Source organism: Ischnura elegans, chromosome X (genome assembly GCF_921293095.1).
Source record: "Ischnura elegans chromosome X, ioIscEleg1.1, whole genome shotgun sequence".
Taxonomy (NCBI): Eukaryota; Metazoa; Arthropoda; class Insecta; order Odonata; family Coenagrionidae; genus Ischnura; species Ischnura elegans.
Window position 1 is genome coordinate 11,514,019 of NC_060259.1, and position 12,834 is coordinate 11,526,852.

The 12,834-nt window shown below is 39.6% G+C and overlaps 1 protein-coding gene across 3 annotated transcripts in view; it reads left to right on the forward strand.

Moving 5' to 3' along the window:
* LOC124170496 (vacuolar protein sorting-associated protein 11 homolog) overlaps positions 1 to 12,834 on the forward strand; it is a 129,786-nt gene that overhangs the window by 14,781 nt on the left and 102,171 nt on the right. For all 3 annotated transcript variants that reach the window (XR_006867478.1, XM_046549253.1, XM_046549254.1), the window contains exons 6-7: positions 2,189 to 2,278; positions 12,206 to 12,375. Coding sequence is in view for 2 of the 3 variants with exons in the window: in XM_046549253.1 (XP_046405209.1) it covers positions 2,189 to 2,278; positions 12,206 to 12,375 (260 nt within the window). In the remaining variant the exon portion in view is untranslated. The remainder of the gene's footprint in view (positions 1 to 2,188; positions 2,279 to 12,205; positions 12,376 to 12,834) is intronic.

Sequence of the window (12,834 nt, forward strand, 5' to 3'; positions counted from 1 at the left end):
TATTCACTTGTAGTCTTAACCTTATAGTGCTTACTAGGGATGGTTGGATCGAAACAAAATTTTTAATAAATTCTTTCGTCAATGTAGCATCCCATAAGGAGTTCCATTCCTCTCTTCGCATAATCCATTGCACTGCGATGCTGTTCCTACTCATGAACAATTTAGTAAAAAAGCTCTTGTAGGAGTATTGCTACAGAATTTCAGCCGTAAAAATTTTTAAGGAAAAATATGACAGGCACGTAGTGTGAATCTTCCCAAGAGATTGAACAACCATAGGGGGAATGTCAGCGCCTTTGGAGTATAACCACATTGTAGATTTCACAAAACCACCGTTGGACCTCCATCAGCACATGGCTCTAATGTTTTTTTCCTTTCCGATACCACACAGACAATAAATCATTAGCTTCAAAGGAAAATATCAAGTTGCTCGGGAACAATGGGAACGTGCTTCATCCCTAATCTGTTTCACCAACTGGTGTTTTTTTGTCTACCAGCTTCAATTCTCCCAGTTTCTGGTGGCCAAATGCTAGGTGAGTCACATACTGAGCCTGAAGATAACTCGATAGCTTTCAGAAATTGTATGACACGCACGCGGTTTGAAAAAAAATGTGACTTAACGTGAAGCATTTCTGACAGCATTTAAGTTTTTTAAGCTCAAATTGATTGACACAAAGCTTTCTAGGACCAACAAGGCTATATTCAACGTAGTCCAAACAGCACAATTTCCGAAAAATCAAGCGTAGCAAGAGAACATTCAAAGAGGAGAGACCAGCTGAAAACTTCAGGTAATGCAAACTGCGTACATCACTTAGCTCGCCCGCCTTCGCTTTGAAGACAACTGCATCACATGCAAGATTGGACGTGTTTGTCCCTTGCTCCTGGCCTCGTTGCTTGAAAGACAGAGGGAGCACTCTTCTTCCCCTCTACCTCTCCTTTAGCTCTCTTTACCTATAAGCACTTCGGATTTCTTCTATTCACCATTTAGTCCAACAATGTACACACTCATTTCAATTGTCTAATCTGTGGGTTTTAACACCAGTATAATTTTCAGTTGCAATAATCCTCATAATAGCGTTTGAAGATGATTTTTGAAAAATCAGGCCCTTACCGTAATGGAAATTACTCGGCAAGACAGATGTTGACTATTAACCAGCTATTGTTCTTCATAACTATGCATTTCTCTAAGTTTGATATGTGATTACTATATACAGTATAAATGCCATGGGATCCCCACTCGTGACAGTAAATTTTGTGCACCTTCCAGAGTGAAAAACCCTGTGCTATCTTTTCCATGTTCACCTCTGAGGTACGAACGCGATGGGACGATGCTTATAGGTAAGAAACGCAAACAGGAGTATTGCAAAATTAAGTCACGAATGGAGAAACTCCTGATTCTGGCTTGTTTTCATCCAAGGGTTGTAGATGACTTACGCTGAAAACCAAGGCCTCTCAGTTCCCCTTTGGACCTTGCGACTGGGGGATTATAGTGGGGGAAAGGGAGGGGGTAAAGATAAGAAATTCGTGTAAGAAACGTACCCCCATTTTTGACTGTAATTTCTGGGAAAAAAGGTCTCTTATACAAGTTTGTATGTCAAGTCCCGTAGAACACCATTTATGCATCCTAGTGAAGGTAGAGGCCTCGAAGGATAATTGAAAAGCAGATCATCCGTTCATTGTCTTTTTTGTTGTAGTTTTGACTTTGGTTTACTTGGTATGCTTTATTGGCATCATTATAGATGGTTATATGTGAACATTCCTCATTGTTGTACAGTTTTGTTTATTAGCCTACCAGTCTTTGGCGATATCTCTTTGTAAAATGTCGCCAACACTATTATTTTGAAGTCAGCCCATTATAAACTTTGAATACCTTCCATCAACTTTTGGAATGAAAGTGGTGGATCTTAATTCAAGCATGTAATGCATCTCTTTGTCATGCTCTCATTTTTCCTGTTTTTCATGGTCGGGGCCTGGGGTTTCTTGGGATTCCAAAACAGAAAGCTCTAACTTGCCAGAAGATTTTTTAATTACACTGACCATCTTTTGTAGTTGTTTTTGGTCCTCTTGAGAATTTGGCCAGGGTGAGAACTACCACTGAAGATACCATAGTTAGAACGGTCCTTAGTGGAAGTAGATACTTATAGTTTGATTTAGTATTTGAAATGAAGTTCACTAAATCTTTTCCTTTCAGGTCACACTTGACAGTGAAGGTTGCAAACGAATGTGCTCCGTAATAGCAGAAAACGCCCAGGAAAGCCATTTCATGGTTGGTAGAGCTGATGTAAGTACTGTTGGTTATTATCAATGTAAGTTTAATGAAGTCATGAGTTATATAACGATTCAAAAGTAAATGATTCCTTTTAGCTGTAGGATTTCTGTGCATTCTTTCATGCCACAATCTGCATCATTCTACCACCCTGAGATTGGTTTGATGCAGCTCTCAACTGAAATGTCCCATATAACTAAATTGAGCACATATTTTGCCATTCTTCCCATCCAAATGTCCTTTCGTCATTTTTTTTAGCCATCAAGCATCTAGACCTATCCACTATGACCCTTTTCCCCTCTTAGGTTTTTCATAGTGGAATCATCTGTCACCACTGACCTTCTCTGTGTGCTTGCAACTCAAAAAAAAACTTTGTATCATGGAGTGTTAAGTCTCAGATGGTAGGTAAGCTTAGAAAATTTTATGGGAATGCATTTTAAGTAATCCATTACTCTTCATACAATATTACCACAAAAGAAGATCATGCACGGTTCCCACTCAACCGTGAAAACCTTAAAACCGTGAATAAGCTGTGAATTTCGTCCACCGTGAAAAAACCTGGAAATAGCCGTGAATTTCGTCTTAAAACCTTAAAAATCTCTCAAACTTGATTGTATAATTATGATAGACAGTTTTAAAGGAAAATCGATAATCCGATCATGTTTTAAGGCCGAGTCAAGTGTAGATACTTTCCACGCATTTTTCTGCACACGTGTATTCGAAGCGCTATTATTGATTGGTCCGTGTGCCATGACGGTACATTGACCTTAAGCCTGCGATTGGAAGACATTAACCCTGGCAAAAAATCAGACACTTCTTCACTTTCCTGCCACCCTGCTCTCTCCATTTTCCCACTCACACCCTTTAGCCGGACCTGAACTTAGCTAACTATGGGTGACGTCATAAGAGGTAGCAGTTTCATTGCTGCGTTTGCATTCAAGGCATCTCTCGCGTTTGTTACATTTTTAGTTAACGTGCGGCCGATGATTGTTACGTGATCAATATTTCTGCCTAAAATGTCTTTTCTACAAACCGTGAATTTGATGGCATTTAGACCGTGAAAACCTGGGAAAAACCGTGAATTTTATAATGTAGTTAGAGTGGGAACCCTGCCATGGCTATGGTCACTTTTGCAAGCAGTGAGGTGATGGAAGCTAAATTCACACAAAGGAAGTTGAAGGGTTAGCAAAGTCCACTTCATGGCTATTGGTTCCTGAAATTTTAAATGTTTTGCTTATCCTCCAGCTCATGTAAGTTTTACTGGAAATGTGAGCCTGCTTGGTATGCCAAAGTCAGTGCAAACCTTTCTACGTAGTATCAGTAGGAAAATATATTCAGGGAGAGTTCCATTGTTTTGGTGGTCTATGATTGATTGTTAACCATGCATTGGATCATTTGATGTCGAATAGAGATGATTTATTTTATTGGCTGCATGTGATTTTTTGAAGGTCATGTATATTGTGTTCACCTATGGGAAAAACCTCCCCAAAAGGGTGTCTTTTTCCATGCTGTTCTCATCAATGACTTCTTCAATAAATATTTTCAATCTATTAATAGACTATGCATAGCATTGCTCATTGCTGGACCAGCAGAAGGCCTCATGGTTGTACATTTGGGTATTATTTCCCCCTCCTGAAATCTTGTTTACTTTTCTTATTGGATACCCTCATTCTTCTGGATTGCACCACAATGCAATGCTGGGTCAGCATATGATAGATTGGCTACATGCTTCCTTATTGTAATATAATTTTTCTCACAGTGATAATAACAGATCACAAAATGAGGCTTTATTTTTCTGCTTCATGTTTCTCCCACGCCGTTAGGATGTCTACGACTGTTTGTTACTCACTGAGTACATACAGCCAGTGGTGCCACAACCACAACAATGATGTCTATTTTGTGACTTAAATTTGTGTAAATCCTCCTGTTCTCTAAGGGTACAAAATGACTTGATCCCTGAAACACTTAGAGTTTTTGACGTCCAAAAATGTGAACAGAATGCGGGAATGTTATTTATAGCCATTGTATAAAATCTCTCTTAGAAATGCTGTAATTGATCTTTCGATGCAATTTGCCTTTGGTTAACCATATGAGCACTATGACGGAGGGAGGGGCAGTTTTTTTGGTCGTTGTTGGGGGGGGGGAGGAGGAGTGGAGGTCCATTACTTTCTGTAGTTCCTTGGTGGGGGGACACCCCTCCCCCTTAATCCACCTCTTGTGAGCATGCTTGTGCCCCCATCCAGCATGATTGTTGTGGGGGGGAAATCTCCCTGATCCTTAGTGTCCGCTCTGAGTTAAAATGCACCTCAAAATTTTATATGGAGAAGATAAAGCTCCTCACCCACTAATATAGAACAAGAAAAAGTTTTATTTCTCATTTTTATGATCGTGGGGTGCTACAGCGAGGGGCCATTGCCTCAAAATTGCCCCAAGCATGAGTGTTTGCTGCCCCCCTCTCAATTGAAGGTGTTTTGTGCACCTGGTTAACCAAGATGAGTGCAGTGGAACCTTGATTTATCGTTTTTCTAGGGCATGGATGAAAAAAAACGATGAATATGAAAAAACAATGAATGCAGGAAAATGATGAAAGCAGGAATGTTTGACTTGATTGCCCACATAGCAGGAAATGCAGGATTTTGTCAAGTAATTGTGATATCCGTCAAAGAATTCATCCAGGAATTTAGCTGATTAAAGGAATACAAGCGTGATGCGCCCGCTCCCAGCAGGCTTCCCCTGCTCTTATCAATGCAGGTCCACAGAGGGATAGGCGCGTTTCTCATTTTAAAATGTAGAAAAAAGGCAGGGTCTTATGTACAAATTTAATTGGAATGTTCATGCACATATTGAGGTCAGAGGACCTCTTTAAACCCAACATTGGAAGTAATTACACTATCCTCTGTTAAACGCACATGATGACTCATACTTACGTATCAACAGGAGACTTGAATGTGGAATCAGCCGCATTTTGATAAAAGTTATTTAAAGAATGCGAGATACACCCATGTCTCGTATAGCGCAATTTCGGTATAGCGCAAATTAGTTCCTCGGGGAAACATTACAACGCAGTGTAGCCTAATCAAATATCTTAAACGCTCTCGTGATAAAACGTGAACTTGCGCTAAGTACACACAAAATTTCTATCATTTTACGCATATTAATATTATTGCTTGCCTCAAATCTTCTTTTTTGTTTATGTATTAATCGAAATTCATTGCTGTGCAATGGCCAAAAGTATTCCTCGTCATTGGGTCCAGATAGCCGGCCTACCGAAGTAATTTATCTCGTCTCCTTAACAGAATGAGTTAATTTAGATCATTAATTAAGCGTGGGGCTAGTGGAAATGAGTTTTTTTTTAAGCAATACTGGTTGAGACGTAATTTTTGCCGTCATAGGTTATCAGGTGATTGACTTCCAGGGAGAGGGTCTACGCTAAAGCCTTCAAGGTCATCGGTATTCACGGGGGAGAAATGGAGTGGTGGCCGAGTTGCGCATGAATAGTGTCAACATATAAGAGGGTCTGCTACAGAGTCTCAAACACTATAGCTTCGTTCCCTCCCCGCAGTCGTAGGCCCTCTGCGTCTCAAGAATACAGTTCAGCAGTAGAAGGTGATTTCGATAGAGCCATGCAGAATAAAAACCAAGAGAAAATGGCAAAAAATAGGAATGCGGGTAGAAAAATCAAGAATTTATCAAGAAAAACCATAAACCTAGAAGAGAAATTGATATAGGTCAATTGCTTTGAAAATGGAGAACGTCTAAGTGATATTGCGCGGAAGTTTAATCGCACGATGCCTTATTCTGAATAAAAACGAAGTTAAAACATCAGTGACCTCAGCCGCACCAACTTCAACCAAGCGGTCTACACATACGGAAAGTTCATAGTGAATCAGTACAAAAAGACGAGAGTGGAAATCGCTCCGAGACATTTAGTGAAAGCTCCGGTTGGTTCCAGAATTTAAACGGCAAGCAGGTATTTTCAGTGCGGCGATATCAGGTGAATCTGCAAGTGTTGATAGCGCAGTCACCACAACATTTTCTGATGAACTCCAAGCTGTGATTGAAGGTGGCTCCTTTCCCCCTCAACTAGTTTTTAGTGTTGACGAGATGATATTCTTTTGGAAAAGAATGCATTCTCGTTCATTCATTTTCAGGGAAGGAAAACCTAGGTCAGGTTTCAAGGCATTTAAAGACTGTTTCACGTAGCTGCTAATGACTCCGAGGACTTCAAATTAAAATGATTTATCATTCATAAACTCCGCTAGCTATGAAATGGCATTCAAAGTAGCATTTGCCTGTCATTTCGATGAGCAACAAAAGGGCCTGGGTGACACAATAGTTGTTTTTAGACTGGTTTGAAAAATCGTCAACTGCCGGCAATGCATTACGAACCCCTGAGATAGCAGATGTTAGCCCACAAGAGGGAATTTCAAATGCACGTAAGAATTTTTTTTAACGTGAATAAAAGTCTTCAAATGCGTGCATACTATCTTCAAAGATGTTTTAAACTTTAAAAATTTATATAAATAATAGTTCCTAAGGCTATTTATGGGTATATATATGTTTTAGAGGAAATTCAATACCCAAGACCTATGCTACCAGGAACGCATCCCTATCTTCCCAATGTTAAAACGCTCTCGTATAACGCAAATTCGTATAGCGCAAAGACCCCAAGGAACGCATCCCTTGCGCTATACGAGACATAGGTGTATTGTTGTAAATGAACAAATGTATCAGTTTGTGCACCATTAACGTCAGGAATATTATAACGTCAGGAAACGGTTTTTGGTTTTATTAAAAAAATTTTTATTTTTTTATTTTTTAAAAATGTATTTAAAAACCAATTTTAGGAAACAATAGCAATATTTAGGAAGTAAGATATGCCGTCGCATGTTCTCTGATAAATTCTGTGCATTTTGGTACCTCATTTGTAGAGTTTGGTTGCGTATAAGTTGAGAAAAAGGTATCTATACAGTAGAAATAATATAGAAGATTTGAATTTTACGGAAACAATTTATTGTTGATTCGACTAATATCTCTTTCAAATATCCTAAGGGAACTCACCACCCCGAGAAAAAATGTTTGCATGCCATGTCGGCATTAATACTGCTACGATGGATTTCTGTCTGATGTAAAAATTCTTATCCATCAAACGTCATTTCAGTGGCATGCCTGATACTCGGAACCTTCGTCGCACTTCTTGTTTTCCAAAGGTAGCTCACTCTCCCTCCCTCCTACCGTCATGTGCTAGCGGATATCTCAAGGCGTGTGGCAACAGTCACGTGTTTCTCCCCCGGATTCTTTTCTCCTTCTTCAATTATTTTTAGTTCATTTGTTAAAGTTCTCACCTGTTTCTTCGGAAGGGCCATTGTCCCAAGATGAGTAAAAATAAAACTAATTAAAATGAAACGTGACTTTATTAAACTCAAACTGAAAAATAATCGCTGGTTTGAAATCAAAAACCTCTGGAAAACATGGAACCTGTTGTACGAGGTGAAGTTCGGAATTGGCACTATCAAATACGGTAGAAGCCCGGTTTTACGAGTGCTCATAATCCCTTGGAAATTACTCGCAAAACCGAGCGCTCGTTGTATCCGAAGGAGTTGAATAAACCCACCCAAGTCTCGTAATCGTTCGAATTTATAGTTTATCTTTTTTTCCATGGAATTTAGTGAATTTAAACTGGTAGAAAGTCATTATCAGGCACAATATAATTGAGTGTCAACATATTTAAAGAAGGAAACGGGGGATTTTCAATTTTATAAAATAATTCCCCCAGTTTCGGTGATTTTATTCCCGTTCTTGTATTTTTGATCGCCCAAGAAAGCCTTAGAAAACAGCGTAGCTAGTCTGAATCAATGTTTGGTATGGGGTGGAAGATTTTGGATAATTTTGCGAATACATCATGGCAACAATATCAGTTTTGTCGAGTTTTCGTAAGTTTAACCAGTACGTAAGTCAGTTGAGAAAATTGGCCGAAAGACACACTGAAATACGGCATGATTCGGTGGTCGAAGATATTTCTTGAAAACACATTTCTCCCCATTGGAAATGTACTCAGCTTTTGTCTTTAGCATCACTCCGTTTATGGGCAGTCCTGCAAACCTTTGTTGACAAAACCACAGATTGCACAGTGCAGATTCCTTTTGTGGATGTTCCCCTTGCCACAAATATTTTTGGCTGCTAGGTGTTCCTAGTTCATTCACTACTGCACGAATTGTATCTTTCTTTAATATTGTGAACTACGTAAATGAAGAGATATCTAACCACCTCCGGATATCAGTCTTTAAAGGCCAGCTACTTTCGCACTGTTCTATAATTTTGTCCAAATATTTTTGTTTCCCGAATATGATGCACTTGCGCAAATCACCTAACACTTCCATGCCCCTGAGACTTGAGTACACTTCCCCCCTCCACGCGAGTACACTCCACCCCTTACGCACATCCCAACTCTCCCTTGCTGTGTGACTGGGCGCATCCAGTCGACGGGATGGGAGAAGTTTTTCAGTCGCTCTCTTCTGCTGAATGCCGAGGCCCCATCAGCCCTCCGCCTTAGATCGAGCTCAAAGGATCGGGTGCATTGAGTTCACCCCCCTATTCAGTCTGGGCGCAGAGAATTGTTCGGGGTAGGGGGTAAGGTTACCAGGCAAGAAAGGGAAATACCCATGTTACATGTAAACAAAATGCTTCCATGAAGAAAGAAGCCAAAAGCGACGACGAGCGTGAAGGACCCAAAGGAACAATACCTTGTTTTGGTGATTCGAAGAAAGGACTTGTTTGGGTGGTTCAGGCTTGTTCCTTGGCTCCACATGCATGTGACAACGTTGTATGACTAGGCTGGGGTGTGAGGTGCATTTTGGGGGCAGTGATTGGCTGCCAACCATGCTGGCGCAAGGTTTTCCACCCCTCCTTTTGTGCTGTCATCGGACAACTCTTGCTGGATTGTAAACAAGGCATCGAGGAGTATGGTTATCCTGCAGAATGCAACACTGCATCACCATTGTGCGCTAACTCACGATTGTAACTAACTGATCTAGCTGGGTGTGCGACACAGCCAGAGCCAAAAAAAATCGCTCCCCGCAGTAAGGAAGAACGGGCGAAATGCTGAACAGTTCCTAACTTCACACTGAATTCAACGATACTTTGTTCAGATTTATCCCAAAGTGCAACTTCCTGTACGCCACACTGCGTAGCGTTGGCCAAATCGAAAGGTGCCAAATTTGAAATTTGTGAATGCTCGTATCTCTGAAAGTTGGAAAATCATATGTCCGTGGGAAGAGAGACCAACTGTACGTCCAATATATGAGCGGTAATGAGTGGGTCACCATGATTCCACAGTAATGAAGCTTATTATATGATGTTGCGTGCCTACTGAATAAAGAACCGTAAAATATGCTCTTGAGCATAGTACACGAATAGAACTTAAATGTCATGCAGTGATTATAACATAGTGTAGTGCACAGCCACCTAAATGCTGTTGCTTATTCGTGGAACTTCGTAATAAAGTTCATTTTGTAACCGCCGGGACCGGGACTGAGGTTCATAATTTCATAAAAACTAAAATTTCTTAATAACGTTTCTTTTACTACAGCTTGAATAGGCCTTTTCGTTGGGACCAACGATTTGCGTTGTAATAACAAGAACCTCGTAATAACATTGTTTGTATTAATGAGAGTCTACTGTATATGCCTCCTTACACCTTTTCTGGAAGAGTACCAAGTCCTTCCCCTTTGATGTCTAATAGGGTGGTTTCCTATTGTTTTATTATTGCCTAAATCGGAAGATTATTACTCCTGGAGTACGTATTTCACGCTTTTAGATTTTTAAATGACGATATCTATTTTTCGCGATTAAATGAAAAGTGAAAATTTTCAAGCAAGCGAAAACGCGATGCGTAAGTATGAATGCCGGGAAATCTCTCCATGTGACGTATTTCTGGTTCCCACTGCCGCCCTGTGAGGTGACCTTGAGGCGAGGCTTAGCACTGATACGACGCAGGCTGCTAGCGGGTAGCTGAGTACCCTGCTGGCTGGTAGTGCTTGGCTTAAATAAAGATTATTAATTCCTTATCAAATGAAGAAAACTTTCCGACCTTAGCCAGTTTTAATAAGTGATTATTAAGACATGTTTCCCTGAGCTCTGCGCCTCATGCATGCAATGGTAACCTCAGACGATGTATAACTCCTATCTTCTCGTATAGAAACTAGATCCCTGTGACGTCACATGGAGTGGCATCGCATGGGCGCCAATCTGACCCTTATCAAATAAGGATAAAAATGGACCATTGCCTTTCGTCTAAGCCGGTATTTCTAAAACGAAATAATTTGTATATTATGAATACACTAATGGTGGGTAACGAATCGCAATCAATGCCTATCGTTTTCTTTGATGAAGGAAACTACCCTATTATGATACAAACAAGTAATTTGAGGAAAGTTGAAGCAAAATTTTTGTTTCCCAAAATCATCAGTTCAGACCTCTTAAAGCAACACAGGGTAAAATACAGATTAACCCAGTTAAAAGTTAATTCTATTACGAATAATTTAATGGCAAAATATATAGTGGATATAACATAGTTAAACAATTTATGTTTAACTTTTTTTTCCATTTGCTGAAATAGATCTTTGCATTAATATAACTAATCAAAATAAAGTTTTAACCTAATGTTTAAATTAACTTTGAACCATAGCACAAATTACGAACAGATAACAGACCTGTAAATTGACCACGAACCTGAACCATCGCATCCTGTTCATCGAACGCAAACGTTCAAAAGAACACGAAATGGAAATGAACGGGAGATCCCAAATGAACAGCCAGAGGAAACGAATGGCTTCCAATAAAGAAACGCCCTCCGAGAAATGAATATCCTCCGAATAACGAACGCCCTCCAAGAAATAAATACCCTCAGCAAAATGAACACCGAGGGGAAAAGAATGGCCTCTGAGAAATGAATACCATGAGAAAAAGAACAGCTAAAACGTACCTAATATTTTGAACACCCATTTGAAATAATAGGGCATTCGAACTGTTCGGCAGCCTCTTACCTCTTGGTGAGCATACCCGATTGACCGAATACGCCGCACGTGTGTAGTGCAGTCATGAACAGTGAACTGGGAGTTTTAGAGAACTGTTCATTTTATAACCAGTTCACTACAGTGAACAGTTCATTTTAGCAGTTCGGTTGTTTTTGACCCATCTCTATAACCTCTATGTCTAGAGGTCGACCCACCATCTGCAACCCGGTAGATGCACGCAATGGCTTTAAGCTCAGCCACGAGACATTGTCTCTATGGGAATTAATTTGGGCCCCGGAACGTCTAACAATGAATGCGGGAAAATGATCAATGAGGGTACGATAGATTGAGGTTCCACTGTATTCTCGAAGCTAATTCATTTTTACTCATCTTACAACCTCTCTGCAAACAAATGTTTTTATGTATTTAATACTATTTTATTTGTATTTATTGAGTTCTCATTTCTTAGTGTGTATTTTCCATGGTCATAGTGCTTTCAGATATCTCTGTATTAAAGTTATAACTTTTCAGAACTGTGTTCATGTTTTTGTCGGACTTGGATGCTGGAGTGATCTTTATCTGGTCTGGTCATATCTTTCTTTGGTTTAGACTCCAATTATTGTTTATTTTCTGAGTGAATTCAGACCAAAATCAAATGAAGACTTCTTGTAATTTAAAATGCTAAATGATTTTCAGTTGTGATTTTCCATGTAAGGCCTCTTCATTTTCAAATTCTATGGCCAAGTAAGATTTCAATGAATACATTTTTGACTAACCTAGATTTTAATTGCCACTGTAGGCATTAAAATTAATGTATGAGCATTCCATAGAAACCATAGCTTTGTTGTGCATTTGCAAAACCCTTATGTTTAAAGCCTGGAATGGGAGCCTTTGGTTGTGCCTCATGTGATCGCCTCATATATTTCAGGCAATATACTGCTATACACCTGATGGTCGAGGCCCTTGTTATGTAGTTGAGGGTGAAAAAATTTTGCTGCATTGGTTCCGTTCATATTTAGTGATAGTGGCAAAGGAAGGTGAAGAAGCTGCATTGAGGGCCCTTCCTCCTGTCACTCAACAAGGCCTGAAACCTTTTGGGTATGCTACCATCCTGTAATGTTATTTTGTATGTGCACCTTAAATTTACTTTAACACTCTTCTCGTTTGAAGCAAAGGAACAACATTGTTTGGCCTAAAAAGGTTGGAGCTGTAATTGGTGTTATTGAAGCTTAATTTTTGATCATTTGGCAGCTGAAGTTTTTGTCCGTACTCTTATGCAGTGCCAAAATGAAATGTTGAGTTTTCGTTTGCAGTAGAAGATTGATAATTCGGAATGCTAGGGAACTAGGAATGTATTCTAGAGGAAAAATATCTTATGTATTATAGATCAAATTTAGGACTAAAGTCATGATTAAAAAAGATTCTGAACATTTGAAAAAGTTCTTTGTCTGCAAATCGCGAAGTGAGATAAGTACATAGTTAAAGTAATCTTGATGAGACCACCTGTAAATGGAAGGAAAGTGGCACCACATTTTTACAATCCAACTAGAAGATGAA